The sequence below is a fragment of the Siphateles boraxobius genome, unplaced genomic scaffold (assembly GCF_051911475.1).
Source record: "Siphateles boraxobius isolate OS27281-9 unplaced genomic scaffold, OSU_SipBor_1 41, whole genome shotgun sequence".
Taxonomy (NCBI): Eukaryota; Metazoa; Chordata; class Actinopteri; order Cypriniformes; family Leuciscidae; genus Siphateles; species Siphateles boraxobius.
The window spans coordinates 1058646-1077500 of NW_027509042.1; the positions used below are offsets into that span (position 1 = coordinate 1058646).

General features: G+C 36.9%; 2 protein-coding genes across 2 annotated transcripts in view; both read left to right on the plus strand.

The window, feature by feature from the left end:
• The first annotated feature begins 568 nt into the window (after positions 1–568).
• On the plus strand, positions 569–8760 carry snrpb (small nuclear ribonucleoprotein polypeptides B and B1). The gene is made up of 7 exons (XM_077197723.1): positions 569–700; positions 1680–1831; positions 2539–2650; positions 3341–3493; positions 4426–4558; positions 4776–4901; positions 8569–8760. The coding sequence occupies exons 1-7, from the start codon at positions 698–700 to the stop codon at positions 8604–8606; spliced, it is 717 nt and encodes a 238-aa protein (XP_077053838.1). The 5' UTR covers positions 569–697; the 3' UTR covers positions 8607–8760.
• A 969-nt stretch (positions 8761–9729) lies between these two features.
• ddx27 (DEAD (Asp-Glu-Ala-Asp) box polypeptide 27) overlaps positions 9730–18855 on the plus strand; it is a 21602-nt gene continuing 12476 nt past the window's right edge. Inside the window, exons 1-8 of the mRNA XM_077197695.1 lie at positions 9730–10068; positions 12330–12476; positions 12575–12634; positions 14319–14538; positions 14630–14670; positions 14758–14841; positions 17345–17450; positions 18282–18455. Coding sequence (XP_077053810.1) covers positions 9982–10068; positions 12330–12476; positions 12575–12634; positions 14319–14538; positions 14630–14670; positions 14758–14841; positions 17345–17450; positions 18282–18455 — 919 coding nt within the window. The 5' untranslated portion in view covers positions 9730–9981. The remainder of the gene's footprint in view (positions 10069–12329; positions 12477–12574; positions 12635–14318; positions 14539–14629; positions 14671–14757; positions 14842–17344; positions 17451–18281; positions 18456–18855) is intronic.

Here is an 18855-nt window from a genome sequence, read left to right on the forward strand (position 1 = left end):
ATATTCTGTGTTCTGTTGTGGGCAATTGACCTGGTTATTTTTAAAAAAAGATTAAACAATTTAATTAATGTAATAAAGATTACTACATTCAATTTTTAAAGTAAAATATAGAACTAAATAAGAGAAATTAACAAGTTTACAAATTATGATAAATTCTTCAATCATATTGTTATTTTTATTTCCTTATTAATGTATTATATTTTTTATGCTCTTGTTCTATGGGATTATTTTTGTGCCTTTAATATTGAACGTAACTTTTCAAGAAACGACTGAAAATATAAATTTTCACTGAATAAAATGTCTTTGAAACTGGAAAAAAATAAATAGCAGGCAAAATGTTTGACTGTTTTTAATAAACTGCATGTTTTGCTAACTGTTTTCTAACTTTTTCTTTGGCTGATCTGTACTTAAAAATGCGCTTCCAGAGTTTTTATTTACGCTTCTGAAGTTTTCGTTTGCCATTCTGAAACATTTCTTTATTTTTTGAAGACACTTTGTCGTAAAAATCATGGTAAAAAATAACAAACAGGAGGAAGGGACCGTTTAGATCGTGTTTCGTGTTTCCGGTCGGACTCTTCTCTTGTCACACTCTCTTCCGCTTCGCCTCCATTAAAGGACTCAGCGGCGCTTCGCGGGTCAATTTTTAAACCTTGTTTGGCAGAATCCGATATTAATCGGAGCCATCCTAACAGCAACCATGGTAAGACTTCATTGTTTAGCTTATTAGTTTGTGATTAATCAATTTTATTAATATCTCCATTGATTAGTTAGGATTTTTAATAAAAAATGTCTGCGTTTCCATTACGTTGTTGATACGTAGAACAAAACCGCTTGCAGTGTTCTTAGAAAAAGCTTCCGCGAACACTAAATTTGTGATATAGAGCACGTTAATTATGGTAGTTTATTCCTGAAATGTTTGTATAACAAAATACACAAATCATTCTCTAAAAAACCCAGGCTGGAGAATGAATGAGCGCCGTTTGTTTGCTCTTGCAGCCGAACTCTTGCTTAAGGCTATGATTTAAATAATTTAATCGGACGTTATTATATTCGTTTTTATGCAATTTAATGAATTGTTTTGCAGCACTTTTTTATTATCTGTATAATTGTTTACGTTTTCATGTCCTCTCCTAAAGTCAGTTGTGCAGCTCTAGCCGGAAGAAGACTTTTATTTTGCTTAAACCGCTGTCGTCGCCAATAGTTTGTTTATAAACTGATTTCATTGCTCTACGCGTTCACACAATTACACAAGTTTTGATTCAATTTAGTGAATTATGTTTTGCAGCACTCTTTTCTGCTGTAGTCGTGTACGGTTTAAGTTTTCATGTCCTCTGCTTCAAGCAGCGATAACCGGAAAATACTTTTATTTTGCTCAAACGATTATTGCTGGCATCTCCGATAATGTATTTATTTTCCTGATTTCAATGCTTTAGGCATTCATATTAAGTATAAAATTGTAAATCACCCACCAAAACTCAAGGAAGTGTACAAATATTGATTGTTTTTTTCTTTAATTTGTAATAAAAAAAAAAGTCTGCGAGGACATACATTTTGGTCGTGGAAAAAATGTTATTTGCTAGTAGTATCTGCTAATACTGATAATCAGCAGTATCAGCTGGCTGATTATGTTCATATGACTCATCTCTAACTTTAACTCTTTTCTCATTATTGTTTTTCAGACGGTCGGCAAGAGCAGTAAGATGTTGCAGCACATCGACTTTCGAATGCGCTGTATCCTGCAGGACGGGCGAATCTTCATCGGGACGTTCAAAGCGTTCGACAAACACATGAACCTGATCCTGTGCGACTGTGACGAGTTCAGAAAGATCAAGTGAGTCCGTGTGAAACTTCACCCAACAATTATCCCATATTATACTCTCCCTCTCAAACCATTCTTGGTGTAAGACTTTCTTCTTTCAGTCAAACATAGTCAGAGTTTTGTTAAAAATATCCTGGCTCTTCCCAGCTTTATAATGGGAGTGAATAGAGCCTGAGATTTTGACTTAAGACTCCAGGGCTTAATAAAGGCCTTCTGAAGCGAAGCATGCATTTTTGTAAGAAAGATATCCATATTTATAACTTTATGAACCGTGTTTTGCTCTGCGCTTCCATGTTCGTCAACATAGTCAGGTCAGAGGTCACTTCCTCCAGAACTAGACTCGCATGCGGCTGTTACTAGAAGCCAGTGATTTATAGTTATAAATATGGATATTTTTCTTGCACAAACGCATGTCTTCGCTTTAGAAGGCCTTCATTAACCACTGCAGCCGTACTTATTACTTATGTTGATGAATGTGCTTTTTGGCCTTTAAAATCATATCCTCCAGTCACTGCCATTATAAAGCTGGGAAGCGCCGGAATATTTCTTAATATAAATCTGATTGTGTTTGGCTGAAAGAAGAAAGTCATATCATATACACCTAGGATGGCTTAAGTGTGTAAATAATGATTTGGTTTAATTTTGGGTTAACTATCCCTTTAAAGTCCCTCTGTTATGAAAATACAGTGTATCAATATTTATCAATGATGTCCTTACAGACCCAAGAACTCCAAGCAGCCGGAGCGAGAGGAGAAGAGGGTGTTGGGTCTGGTTTTGCTCCGAGGAGAGAATCTCGTGTCTATGACTGTAGAAGGACCTCCTCCTAAAGACGTGAGTCGAGTCAATTTATTTATATAGCGCTTTTTACAATACAGACCGTTTCAAAGCAGCTTTACAGAGATGACAGGAAAACGCAACAAAGTTTGCTTCCAGAAGAAAATAGCGTCATAGTCCAGCTTAAGTTAATTCTGTCATCGTTTCATTTTGTTGTAAAAAAAGTTATTAATTTAATTTATATACAGGTGAAACTCTAAAAATTAGAATATCATGCAAAATTTATAATTTTGATGATTATGGCTTACAGCTTATGAAAATTTGAATATTACATGAAATCAATAAAAAAGGATTTTAAATACAGAAATGTCAGCCCTCTGAAAAGTATAATTATGCATATGTATATAGTTATACATACTAAATATATTAGTTTCACCTTTCAATTTGAATTACTAAAATGGATGAACTGTTGCACGATATTCTAATTTTTCGAGTTTCACCTGTGTATATAATAGCCGCTCTGGAGAAAACAAGTGTCAAGTGTGTGACCAGCTCAGTTCTCATAGTGTGAACGCAGGCAGGTCAATACTATTGTTGAATATTAAATTTAATGTCCCCAACTAAGCATGCCAAAAGTCAATGGCAATGAAGGTGAAGAAGGGCGACCGTGGCCAGGAGTCTGTATCAGGACTCATTTGAATGTCTTGTTGTGAGTGAAGATAATGACGTGTTTTGGTCGGTTGACAGACTGGCATCGCCCGCGTGCCGCTGGCCGGAGTGGCTGGAGGTCCAGGTGTGGGCAGAGCGGCGGGTCGAGGTGTTCCCGCCGGAGCACCGATGGCACAGGCTCCCGCTGGACTCGCAGGGCCCGTCAGAGGAGTCGGTGGCCCGTCCCAACAGGTATGAACTATTAGCAGGAACATGATGCTGTGATGCACTCAATTATCCTGATTTGCATTGTTTACCATTTTATTTCAGGGTGTTTATTTTACGTTTTTGTGGGTTAATTTTAAGGGTATTTTGCAATTATTATTTTTTTAACATATCATCTATTGCACACTTTACTTATGCTTGTGTATCATTGTGCTTGTATACATCAATTGCAGCATTTCATGATGCACTTAATAATTTCATTGTACATTTTATTTTTTTCCCTTAACTTTTTTTTATTTGTTTTGTTGGCAGTAGTTCCCCCTTTTATTTTAAAGACAATTTCTAATATAGTTCTTGCTACATTGAATTTCATTAATATGCTAATAGAGTATAATTTGGCAATACAATAAAACCACGTCAGAACTCTGAATACCAGTTATTTTATTACAATTTTTTTTTAAACTGGTTACATAAATTAGGTTACTTTTAGTTAAGTGCTTTTTTAATATGGTTTTCACTAAATAAACAAACATTTATTCATTTATATGCATTATATTGCACGCATGGCCGATAAACATTTAATATTTTTTAATTTGGAAAACAAACACTTTACTCCATGGAACAATTCCACAGACAAAAAAAAAATAGTTCCGTCAAATGTCTGAAGTACTGGTTTATTTTATTAATATATTGATTTTTTTAAACAAATTTTTCCTTTTATTATAATTTTTTGGTTGGATTTGCTGGGGTTTTTTTTGTGCCATTTACTCACAAACCCAACTCTCCTTCTCTTTTAACAATTCCACAGAAATTTTTTTCTTTTGCGCCCTCACACTTTGTCTATGAAGCACTGCTTTTATTTATTGCATTTTTTTGATTGGTTTTCCTGTGTTTTCTGTCAGATTTGCACAGAAACCCACCTGACCTTCTCTATATAACACTGCATCTCTGTGTCTCAGGTCATGACCCCTCAGGGTCGAGGCACGGTGGCGGCGGCCGCTGCTGGTGCCAGTATAGCCGGCGCTCCCACTCAATACCCTCCAGGCCGGGCCGGACCCCCCCCACCGATGGGCCGAGGAGCTCCTCCTCCAGGTGAGCACTTCTCCGGGTTTCTCCGTTACGGTGTGTCTTTCTGATGGCCGTGCTGATTCGCCAGCTGTGATGACAGAAATGTTCTCTGAGGCCGATGACGTGTGCGCTGATGTGAAGCAGGATTACACTGAGCTCAGAATCACATGGCGCTGTAACAAACACTCATGCAGTTGTGTGATGGTTAACGCTCACCCTTGTGCTCGTGCTTCTTTCGCAGGGATGATGGGACCTCCTCCAGGCATGAGGCCACCCATGGGACCCCCGATGGGAATGCCACCCGGCCGCGGCGCTCCGATGGGAATGCCTCCTCCTGGCATGAGGCCGCCACCACCTGGAATGAGAGGTAAAGCCGGTTTAGTTTAGCTCACATGCATCTGAATGAAATGCATGGTTAATTTTTCTGGTTACTCCTTACAATAAGTTTCATTAGTTAACTACCTTAGTTAACCTGAACCAATAATGAACAACACTTCAGCCTTTATTAATCTTAGTTAATACAGGTTTCACATGGGTCCTTGAATTTTTTTCCCCCAGATTCACTAACTTTCAAGGCCCTGGAAAGTTTCTGAAAATAAACATGCATAGATACAGGTCCTTGAAAGTGCTTGAATTTATATTGTGCAAAACGTTTTCTGGAAAAATTCCGTATTACCTCCAGTAATGTCCTATTTCACCAAATATTTATTTACGTTAGTTATGCGCATTTATGCGTCACGTTAAAGGGTTAGTTCGCCCATTTAAGACATGAAGTTGTATGCAATCCTTACCAGCACTATAGTGTATACACACTGACCCACTTTGCGTTTCAAAGCTTGATTAATTTAACACAAAAAAAACACGCCGGGCAAAATTCATACCTCAGTTTTAATGCGGCACTATTTTCCTTCCGTTTCTATCAATCCGCGCTGCTGTCAATGTCAACAGTGCGCACGTGACGATTAGCTGTTGATAGCGCGACTCGCCGACAACATGTCCGACTACGAAACTTCAGATGATGAAACTAATTTTAGCACAGTGTCAGACGGATCAGATGAAGACAGTAATTTTAACTCAACGACAAAGGGATATCTTTATGAACCGGAGTATACCGATGCCGAACTTGAGCAGATGGACAAAGAACGGGAAGAGAGAGAGCGAGAGGACAGAGAAGTTGTCCAATCTGATGCTGGGCCCACCACAGCTGTAGCAAGAGGCAGGATGAATGACAAATGGTGTGTTCAATCAAATATTTTTCACAGCAAATTGTAACAATATATATATATATTTTTTTTTACACATCTTTTCACGTGTTTTATAATGGAGTCTAAACATCATCTTGTTTACCGTACAGTTTAGACATGGGATCATAAAGTTAGTAAATAGAACTTACCCGTGGTACTGGTACAGCAAAACTCTTTAAAATCATTTTTTTTTCTTTTCCTCCTTGGTTGGAGATGTAATCGTCTTCGCTGAAGTGAGCACTACACACACGAAAATCCTTTATTCGAGATAATTTAGCTCCCGCTGAGTAGCCGATGGCAACCAGCCAAAGCTGTCTCATATTCATATTTGATACAGGAAAACGATGAAATTTGAACTTTGATCCCGGCACATCCTTGTTGTCACAGCCTGGGAATTTACAAGTTCGCACCATTGTTAATTTAATATTTTTTACCTTGTTGTCGATCGATTGTGTAAACACTATGGAAGAGCTGATCGTCACGTGCGCACTGTTGACATTGACAGTAGCGCTGATTGATAGAAACGGAAGGAAAATAGTGCCGCATTAAAACTGAGGTATGAATTTTGCCCGGCGTGTTTTTTTTGTGTTAAATTAATCAAGCTTTGAAACGCAAATCTTTTTTTCACGTAAAAACGCACAGTTTTGTGGCCCCGGAAAGTAGCCGGGATTACTTCATTCAAAAACTTCCAGCGGTCAGAACTCTGACCAGGGGGGTGACAACAGAGTGGGTCAGTGTGTATACACTATAGTGCTGGTAATGATTGCATACAACTTCATGTCTTAAATGGGCGAACTAACCCTTTAAGTGTTTCCCGCGTGAGATACTTTGTGTTGAACGTTGCCATGACGTACACACGCTTAAAAAACTACTACGATGGAACCTCAGTGTTTGTTGTTGGACACAACAGATGTGTCCCCACATTAAGTCCTTCAATTTGAGGGTATTGGACCTGGAAAGTCCTTGAAAGGTCCTTTAATTTGAAGTTAACTAAGGTGTGGAAACCCTGTTAATATTAGTTTCAACATTTCTTAATACATTAAAATCAACAGTTGCATTTGTTAACATTACTGCACTGAGAACTAACATGAACAGCAATTTGTTTTATTAACTAAAATTAACAGATTGTAAAAAAGTGTTACTCAATGAGCAATACATTTGTTACAGTATTTATTAATCTTCTATTTTTAGTTAATAAAACAAATTGCTGTTCATGTTAGTTCTCAGTGCATTAATGTTAACAAATACAACCTTTGATTTTAGTAACATATTAAATGTTGAAACTAATAACTAAAATGAACGGATTAATAAATACTGTAACAAATGTATTGCTCGTTGAGTAACACTTTATTTTAGTGTCCTTGTTGCATGTACTTACCATAGTAATAACAGTAAATTATGCATAATTACTAGGGGTGTAACAATATATCGTGCCACAATATATCGCAATACAAAAATGCAACAATACGTATCGTGGATAGTGACAATACGTGTCGTGGATAGTCCCCACAAAATAAAAATTACTGTGTGAAAAAATTCAAGTTTTCAGAGTTTTAGTGTAAGTACTACATTAAACTACTATATATAATGTTGATTATAATGTATAATAATGCAATGGGGGAATAATTTTGGGTCCTGATAACGCCAAATGCTTGTTACCAGTAAAAAGTGGCCGACATTATTTTAAATGTATCTAGTCTGTGAAAGCGTGCAAGCATATTCATCCACAATAACTCATGAATATTGTTATTCTTGTCACCATTGTCCTTGGGTTACAAGCACCAAGTCCAAGCCTATTCATTTAAACCCACAATGTAATATCAAATTTAGCATTTTAATAAACAGTAGATTTTTTGTTAACCTTTTACCATATGTCTTGTAGTATCGCAATAATATCGTATCGTGATTTCAGTATCGAATCGTGACATGAGGGTATCGTTACACCCCTAATAATTACATGCAACTAACCCTATAGCAAGTGCATGTAGTTGCTTAATATTACTCAGTACTTAAATATATAATTACACTAACAATGACTAGGGATGTAACGATTCACTCAACTCACGATGCGATACGATTCACGATACTGGTTTCACGATACGATTTTTTTAACAAGTGATTAATTTAAGAAATTATAAATGAAAAAGTGTCCCTTTTATTATTTCTCAGACAAAATGCTGCACATTTCTTTTTCATTTTGAAATATATTTGTCAAATAAAAAAACTACATTGAAATTTAAAAAAAAATCCCTTCAAGGTTGTTTCAACTCAGTCTTTCTGTCTGTCTGGTCAAGAGGGTGGACACTGGTACCTTCCCACACCAAGTAAAAGACTTAGTAAAATTAGTACCACATTTAGAGGGGTTTTAATTTTGTTATAATTTGTATCATTACACTAGCAAGAGCAAACCGAGCGTTTTCAGTCCATTCCTATAGAAGTTGAGCTTGGCTCACACAAGCTCAAGTTCCATGAATGAAGTGAAAACCCTCGCTAGCTTCGCGCCAGTGTGTGCTTGCTGCTATTGTGCCTGTAAAGCGAGGTTCACAACTTCACAGTAGGCTACAGTAAACGCCCCTGCTTAAAACGTGTATCGCGATTCGTTTAACATTTTTAACATCGTCCCACATTTTTATCGATTTTCAACCGGTTGCAAGTGTATCGTTACATACCTAACAATGACACCTTAAAATAGTGTAACCGCTCGTTGTTAGTTAATACATTAACTAATGAACCTTATTGTGAAGTGTCACCATTTTTCGACTGATATTAACTGTTGTGCTTTTCCTCCAGGTCCTCCTCCTCCAGGCATGCGTCCTCCCAGACCGTAAACCTCTGCACTGGACTAACGCGTTTCAGATCCGTCTTTTCCTTGTACAGGAAAGTTTGGCTGCAAGTTCTTGTATAGTTTGTTTTTTGTATTTTGTAACTTTTTTTTTTTTTTTAATAATAAAGTGTCAATTTGACAGTTATGTTTTAATATGACTTGTGTTTTTCTCTTATTAATGCTAGTTAAAAATCCAATAAACTGTTGAGATGGGTTTTTTTCTACTTGATGCAACTAAATGGCCTAAAAAACATGCATTATAGAAATGAATCATGCAAACTCATAATGCATCTCTCATAAATGGCATGTTCTTTTAATGTTTAATTTATGCATATTTTTTCTTGTAGAATATACAGCAATGCAATTGCATGTTTGGATGATGCATATAGTTAATATTTAGACTTTAGTGATGTGTAATATTTAAAAACTGTTATAGTAGTAAACTATTGTTACACATTTGCAAAGGAGTACTGGGTTATTTTTGAGAGAGAAAGAGAAAGCCTCTTTCAATATAGCCTTATTGAATTCATTTAAACTGAGTCTGCTGTGCACTGATATAAAGTGTATGTTTAATATGCATGTCTTGTGTCAGGTTCTAATATAAGGTCTAAACCACAACAAACTGATTTTCCTGAAAGTAAACCAATTTTAAATCATATTTTGTGTTCAGAGATTGTTTATATTAGATCTAAAACCCTCGACAGTCTCAGCTAACCATATATTGTTCATTTAAATTTCCCATTCCACAATGCAATGTTAGCAGAGGTGGTGTCTTAAAGGGATAGTTCACCCAAAAATGAGTCATTTACTCGCCTTCAAGTTGTTCCAAACCTGTATACATTTCTTTTTTATGCTAAAACCTTTAGAAGAATGTTTATAACCAAGCATATCGTGCCCCATTTAGTACCATAGTAGTACACATTGTACACTGCTTAGCTACATTCTTCCAAATATCATCCTTTGTGTTCAGCAGAACAAACAAATGTATACAGGTTTGTTTGGAACAATTTGAGGGTGAGTAAGTGACAGAATTTTCTTTTTTTGGGAGAACTGTCCCTTTACTCCAAGTTAACCAATCGTCTGGTCCTCCGCGCCTGTAGGTGTCAGTGTAACTTTGGGTTTCCGGCGCAGCCACTGAATAAGAACCACACGAGTGACGCACTTCCGTTGCTTCAGTTCAACGACACACGTGTGTGTTTATGAACATGCAGAGCTGTTAGTGTGTCAATCAGACACAGTTATATATTTATGATTTGTGAGAATATAGGACCGGGTCTCTTTTATGTAGAACAAAATCTAAGATATACATTAGATATAGTTACTAATAGTAGTTATTAGTACTCTGTTTTAGTTCTCAGCCTGTGAGTTTTACAGCACACATGTTTTCTGATATGGATTTGATCAGAACTATTGATGATGATGTTGAAGTGCCAGATGAGCCGGATTCAGCGACGGACGATGAAGACGTAAGTCCAGTTTACAGTTCGGATAACTTACTATGAAAATTCACCATGTTTTTTGGGGCCTGTGTAAGTTACCATGATAATACCATGTTTTGGGAAGTGCATCATGGTAATAGTATGTTGTTTGAAGGTGTTGTGCTGTGTTTTGGGGAACATACTGTGGTAATACCATGTTTTGTGATCTGTGTCCTTATAATATAACTTTATATGGAGATTTATCATGTTTTTGAAGCACGTCATGATAATACTACGTTATCTGGGGATTTACCATGGTAATAGTGTGTTTTGAACTTCATAGGTAATACCATGTTTTGTGATGTGCATCACGGGTTTTTGAGTGTTTATTTAACAAATAGTTAAAACTAAAATCATACTTAAAAAGCTCAAGCTTGTCAAGGAAGTTTTTCACATTTGCTTTTATTTTAACTTGATGTGCTGCATTAACTCAAAGTAATGAAATAAAAATGTGTTACACTTTATTTTAAGTTGACGTATTTCCATTGTTTTACTGAAATAAGTACTGAGTAATACTAATTAACTGTATGTGCTTAGTATAGAGTAATGGTTAGGGTTTGGTTTAGGGTTAATTACTTGTAATAATGCATCATTTACTGATATTACTATATGCTATAAGTACATGCAGTAAAGTGTAACTACGTCACCTTAAAATAAAGTGTTACCTGAAATTGAATTAAGACATATTTTAAAAGCTTGAACTTGTTTCTGTAAATAAAAACAAATTTAAAAAAATAATAATAAAAGCAATAATAGTATCTCAGTGATGTACTTAAATAAAACTACATGTACCATGATATTCTTGGAAGATCCTTGGCTGCATGATTGTAGATACATTTCTTTTTTTTTAATATAGATCTCAATTCTGAATAGACAACTTAGCAAAATAACATGTAATTTACTAGAGGTTCTGAAAATATCTTAATTGCTGCAAAAAAATATTTAATTTAGATGAATTCTTTCAAAGTCGGATTGAATGAATATTTCAATATCTCCCTCATAAATTCTTCAGTTGTTTCATTACTGCATGAATCAACATTTTTGAACAACTCTTGAATGAATGATTCAACGACAAATACATTTTTGTACTTTTCTTTGTCGCCACCTACTGGTGTAACGATGTACTGATATACAACGTTTATTTGAAGCGCTGTTGCTTCGTTTTTTGATTGCTTTTGTAGACATCGGTGTTTATATCCAAACTAAAAACTTCTATATCAGTACTTCTGTGATATTCTGAATTATCATAACACAGAAAAATTAAACCGTGTGGTTGAAAAGACTGATTGTGAAGCTGTTTCACATGACAACTTCTCTCTCAGAACACAATCTGAATGATCACTGTGATCGTTTGTCAAAGCTTCATTAGACGGGCGAATCACTGTAATTTAGGAATGAGATCATGTGTGTCTGAATCAAGATCGCTATCTTTTAACGATTAATCGTGCAGCTCTTTGGGGGGGGGTCGCGTCATATTTTAAAAAGTTCCGAACAGTGAGCATTAAAGCAGCAGTCCATAACTTTTTTGTGTTCAAAATTTACTAAATTTATATAATGAGCGAGTACATCATGAATCCATTTTCCAAATCGTGTTTTTGTCTTATACTGAGTCACTATGCTACACCTATAATAAGTGTTTATATTGGGACTATTTTACACTGGTTCGGGTCCCACCGCGCGTGACATAAACAGAGAGAAGTAGATCCGGCTACAATGTTCTTCCGCAAGACGCATTATTCTGTTAATAAACGCATGTTCTTTAATCGCTAGAGCGCCAAACGATCTTATTACATTAGCTAATTTTATTCACGATCCCCTGGCTGACCAAAAAATAGGTTTTCAACGAGGTCCCAGACACCAGTCATTTTGTAATAGCCTATTCATTATTTTTTCCCTACACACCAGTGTGAAATATTTCTGTAGTTGCATTTCAAATAGGGCCAATTAATAGGCTACTCCTAGACTTACGTTTTTAAATTACAAATGGAATACTAATGTTTTTGTTATAGTATTTTTAATATTATACGCTATTATTTGTGCATAAAAATATCTGGTTATAGTAATAAACATACTATTTTGATTTTGTCATCCTTGCTGCAAGCTTACAAGAGCGACATTATCATTAAATGTGAATGGGGGCCCTAAAATATTTTCTTGGGGAAAAAGGGGTCTCAGACAAAAAAAGTTGGGAACCAAGTATTCGCATCTGAAAGCATGACTTTAGCTTTGAATCACTTGTGTGTGTTCAGGATCAGCCCATCGTGTTGAGTAAAGAGAAGCGCGCGCTGAAGGGCCGGACAGGAGACTTCAGTGCTGATTTTGAGTTTGGAGAGCGAGATGGTCTGTACAGCGGAGACTGGGCGATGGATGACGTGATGGCTCAGCTGAAGAAGAGGGTGAGTGAGATTCACACGAGATTCACGGATTGATGCGTGCGGCTAATCCTGGATCTTCATCTCTTCTTTCGTTTTTTTAATTTTTTTTTTTTTTTTAGAAAGCGGCCACGACTCTGGACGAAAAGATCGAGAAAGTGCGGAAAAAGCGCAAAATTGAGGTAAGAGAATGTTGAGTCAAGTCACCTTTATATAATAGCAAAATATTAAAAATATTTAACCCCACCCCTAAACCTAACCCTACCCATATCTTTTCCCAAAAATCAGAGGGAAATAATAGGTGAATAACACGGATGTTGAAGCACCTTACTCTGGTTCTAAGCCTAAACTTGACATAAACTGTAAACTTGTCCCTCAAATGTGATTGTTGATCCTGGAACAACTTTCAGATCACCCAAAGATGTTGATCCAGGGAACATGTGGTACTTGGTGAAATCACGTTCACCCTCTGGTGTGTGGCCGATGCATGTGTGCGTGTGTGTGGGGGAGGGGTGCAAATTTCGAATAATAATCAAATAATACCCAGCGATCTTCTAATATTATTTTTGCTTGAAATTCCCATCCCTAATGTCAACCTTTCTCACTCATTGTGACAACTAACCTCTCACACACACACACACACACACACACACACACACACACACACACACACACACACACACTCACAATCAACTAACCTCACACACACACTCACACACACACTCACAATCAACTAACTGCACACACACACACACACTCACTCACTCACTCGATCACTCACTCGATCACTCACTCACACACACTCACAATCAACTAACCTCACACACACACACACACTCACAATCAACTAACCTCACACACACACACTCACAATCAACTAACCTCACACACACACACACACACACACACACACACACACACACACACACACACACACACACACACACTCACTCACTCAATCACTCAACCACTCTCACACACACACACACACACACACACACACACACACACACACACACACACACACACACTCACTCACAATCAACTAACCTCACACTCAACTAACCACACACACACATACTCACACACACACTCACAATCAACTAACCTCACACTCAACTAACCTCACACTCACACACTCACCTAACCACACACACACACTCACACACACACACTCACTCACAATCAACTAACCTCACACTCAACTAACCACACACACACACATACTCACACACACTCACACACACACTCACAATCAACTAACCTCACACTCACACTCAACTAACCTCACACACACACACACACACACACACACACACACACACACACACACACACACACAATCAACTAACCTCACACTCAACTAACCTCACACACACACTCACAATCAACTAACCTCTGACACTAACCCCACACACACACACACACACACACACACACACTCTCACACTCAACTAACCTCACACGCACACACACACTCACACTCAACTAACCACACACACACACACTCAACTAACCTCACACACACACTCAACTAACCACACACACACACACTCACACTCAACTAACAACACACACACTCAACTACCTCTGACCTCGCACATCAGACACATAGAAATCAATTATAAAAAAATGGGTCAATTATGAAAACTATTCAACATCTCAATTGAGTTTTGTTGAGTGTGAGTTTTGTTCTAATCCGACGCAGACAGTGTCAGTGCAAATCGATAATATTTCTGAGTATTAAGTGTCTCAATATTCAGTAATATTAAGTGCGTAACGTATTGTTTTAGAAGTTATAATATTTGTTTGTTTGGAAATCATTTTAACCTCAAGAAATGTAATATGTTTGTCATATTTCTGCAGGAGAAAACTCAAAAAAACAAGAAAACAGAAGCTCCAGCCTCTAAACCACAAACCAAGGAAGATGATGATGATGATGACGATGAAGAAGAGAATGATAAAGAAGAGGATGAAAATGACAATAATAAAGAATCTGCTGGAGATGATGATGATGATGATGATGATGATGAGGTGGAGGAAGACGAGTTCTCATCAGGTGATGAAGAGGTGCTGAAAAAAGCTGGTATGTGGAAGAACGACACCAATCCAAACACACTTTTATATTCTTCTCTATGAACATGTTTGATTTATTTCATCCTCTTCTTTTCTTCCAGACACTGTGAGAGAAAAACAGAAGAAGGGCAAGAGGAAAATTGTGAGTATGAGTTGTTTATGGTATAAATCTCATGATTATGAGGTTATGAATGTGTCCTCAGTGTTTTACTCCTGCGTTCTCTTCCAGCCTGAAGCATTTTATGAAGACGCTTCCCAGTACGACGACAACCTCACCTTCCCGGATATGAATCTATCCAGACCCTTACTGAAGGTCAGACTTTTTATTTTATTTATTTATTTATTTCCAAGGATAGCCCTTTGACATGAACCATCTCATTTTCGAGGGCGTCCCTACAGTACAAACAAACCAACATCATAATAGAAAATCATAATTGAAGGGACATTGTGTAGGAATTTCTCCCATCTAGCGGTGAAATTGTATTTTGCATTCAAACGAATTGTGCTCTCCAGCGCCTCGCTTTTTCAAATGCGTGTGCATCTACGGAAGCCGTTATGTACCAAAAAGCTATGACAGGATGTCTTCTAATAGCACTTCGTTGAGTTTTCCTTCGGGTGAACAGGTTTGTTATTTCAAACAAACTGCAACTTGGCACAACCAACACACGAATGTTACAGTATGAATAATAACTGTGCAATGCACCCTTTTAAACTTGCTCTGCTCCTCCGTTTCTGCTGCGTTCAGTCACGTGACGCTGGCTCTGAATGCAAACGCGTTGGTCTAGTAATCTTTGACCCTCTCTGCTATTATAGTTTTTCAAGATGGCGGAACGACATGTAAGCCACCGTGGACCTACCCGTCACATGTATATAAAGATAATCAATTCTTCGTTTACGAGGATGAGTCAGATAATTGGCATTTGTACATCATTGTGGACATATTTATGAATAAAAATATTGATTTTAAAGATACAATTTGTAAGAATTTTGCAGTAAAATATCCAAAAACCACTAGGCCAATGTTATTTTGTTTAGTTGATTACTTACAATATCCCAAATATTTCCAGCTATTTGTAAATCGTGAGAAAATAGCGATTTTAACCAAGGAAACGGGGCGTGTGAGCAGGGGTGAGGAGTCGCCAGTCAATGACGTCATATCCGCGTTACCCTCGGTTTCCGCCAGGTTTGACCTCGCACTGCCATAGTAACCATGGCGACAGACGTGGACAACTGGGTTATGCCCGTTATGCCTAGCAAGACGCTCACGCTGTTGTTTTGTTCAAACATTATGGAGCACGGCAAGCAGACTTTGAGACAAAAAAAGGACTAAAACGAAGATCAACATCTTTCGAGATGCTGAGAGCTCCACGTCTGCGACTAACTTCGACTTGACAGAGACGCGAGTGTTGCATGTACTTTATTAGACAGGTGAGCAAATGTACATAAAACTATTAATGTTATTTAGTTCAACATGATGAAATGTTAGAATATGATCTGTATGTTATTCTAATGTTGATCTAGCTTAGTTAGTTAGTCTCATATAGCTAACACACAACCGAACTAGCAACATTCAACACACTCAAATGCTGTTTAGTGTGATAGTGTAACTGTTAGAGCAAGTGAAACAGCGCTGCGTTACCTCAAGTTTAATTCGTCTAATAAACTGACCTGTGTGAGTATTAATTCAGCACTTGCGTGTAGTTCGGTAGGATGAAATGTCCTTATTCCTTTATATCCGCGGGACTCGCGTTGCGTGTGGCGCTGGTATACGCAAGCAATCGCGCCCTGCTTCACACCACAGTCATGTTACAAACATCAATGTATTCACTCATCCATAAAAGATCCATCAGCTTGACGATAAGTTCCATTATTCAGTTTAATGTGGAATATACGTCATTATTATACGCCTTTGTTATTGTAAGAGGTTAGCGACCCCTGGTGGCGGAAAAATCCTGCATATTGTACCTTTAAATAATAAAATACCTAAAAAACTACACATAGTACCTTTAAAGTAAATACAAAACAGGACTATAACAAACATTTAGATACATTGACATTCATATACATTCACACTCTAACAATGCTCCCATAAACCTAGTCCCTTCCCTTTTGGCCCATACCATAATCAAAGACAATCGGTGATCCATCTGCGAAAATGCAAATACAAAATCAAGGTATAAATATGCTTGCATGCATCCATAAACCCATACAGATACATAAATGGAAAAGAAATAGAAACGGATACAATAAAAAAAAAATGTAAAAAGGGGAAGAATCAGAAAGAAGAACACGATGTTTGAAAATAAGTAAAAAGAGAGGATTTGAAAACATTAAAAGAGGTTATAGATCTGAGTGAGCTAGGAAGATCTGATGGAGCTTTAAATTTAAATGCACGACGACCGATTTCTTTGTGTAAGTCTGGGTGTATGAAATAAGAACTGTTCCTTAGACTGACGATTAATTAATAATTTCATATAATACACTTTACATATATGCACTTTTATATCTATATATAGCAATAATGGAATGTAAGTGACCATTTTTGAGCCGTTACAGATGCTTTTGACCTAGTAATGTTGGTTTAGGCTGCAAAATGATGTAAAGTAGCTCGTACAAACGTTTTAAGGACAATAACCTGGAGATTTTCTGGAGATAAATACATGGTGTCATCAGAATAAATGATCACTTTTATAAATAGTAATGGTCCATTATAGAGAAGCATAACTAAGCCGTCAAAATGAAACATTGTATCATCTGATGGACCTTCAGGAAGACGCACGGTTTCATGTCACGTTCTTTTCCTCGTGTTTCCTCAGGCCATCACTACTATGGGCTTTAAGCAACCCACTCCTATTCAGAAAGCCTGCGTCCCTGTGGGGCTTCTGGGAAAAGACATCTGTGCATGTGCCGCCACTGGCACTGGTAAGACTTCCACTGTTTGTGCTTGATTTGACCAGAAAGAATATGAATATTACGGTTTTATTTCATTTATTTTTGGTTGTTTATTTAACAGGGACAATACACTTGGCGTTGTTACACACAGCCGATGCGTGTACATAGTGCATATACAGGTGAAAAAATTTAAATATCGTGCAAAAGTAATTCAAATTAAAAGGTGAAACTAATATATTTAGTATATATAACTATATACATATGCATGATTAAATACAGAAATGTCGGCCCTCTGAAAAGTATAAAGTCCTTTAAAAAAAAAAAAATAATGAAATATTCTAATTTTCTGAGATTTTGAATTTGGGGTTTTCATAAGCTGTAAGCCATAATCATCAAAATTATAACTTTTGCACGATATTCTAATTTTTCTAGTTTCACCTGTAGCATAAAGATGATTTGTGGCCCTCGTCCCTGGTTAGGCTTTTATATAAAATCAAAACAAAAATAAAAAAGACAATTATCACAAGGAACAAAACAAATACACATACACATGTGTATATACAGATGACTGTGTGTATGTGTTGTACCTAAACAAACAAACAATGGCATATTGACATACCAAAGCACATATGTAACTTTATACATATGTGTATAAAGATGATACACAGATGATACAGATCTGATACAAAGATGATACACAGTCACAAACATAAAATATAAATGATCCTACGTACAAAGAAAGAAAGAAGAAGAAAAAAAAACAATAAAAACAACAAACATAAATATGCGTACGGTACTCAATAACTGTAATTTGTGACGTTTAGTTGACTGCATGCATGCGTGTTTGTGTGTGTGTCTCAGGGAAGACTGCAGCCTTCATGTTGCCGGTTCTGGAGCGTCTGATCTACAAGCCGAGAGAGACTCAGGTGACGCGAGTGCTGGTTCTGGTGCCGACCCGAGAGCTGGGCATTCAGGTGCACACCGTGGCCCGTCAGCTGGCACAGTTCACCAGCATCAGCACGTGCCTGGCAGTGGGTGAGAGACGCCTACTTCACTATTACAGGATTTACTCAAACTTTGAAGTAGCTTTTATATTTTAACTTTTCCTTTTTCAGTTTAAGTATCATGAATTTTATGTGTATTTTTTTTTTTTTTTACAATTATGTATCCATTTAGCTTTAAGTATTTTACAAATACCGGTATTCCTATGTCTTATGTTTAGGGTGAAGTACTAAAATTACTAAAACAAAACCTGAAATAAAAATATTTTATTTCAGTAACTTGCCATCTAATTATTTTATTTTATTTCAACTATTTGCTTTCAAACCATTTTCAATAGCTAAAGCTAATTTCTGTTTTTCTTTAATTTATTTCAGTGTTTTTTTAGTATTTAAAATTCAGAGATGTTTCCTGGCTACTTCTTGAAACAAATTAA

Excerpts from the sequence above, each read along its gene's own strand:
- snrpb (XM_077197723.1), top strand. Across the intron at positions 1,832-2,538 it reads GACGAGTTCAGAAAGATCAA|ACCCAAGAACTCCAAGCAGC; the intron begins GTGAGTCCGTGT and ends ATGTCCTTACAG. Across the intron at positions 3,494-4,425 it reads TCGGTGGCCCGTCCCAACAG|GTCATGACCCCTCAGGGTCG; the intron begins GTATGAACTATT and ends TCTGTGTCTCAG.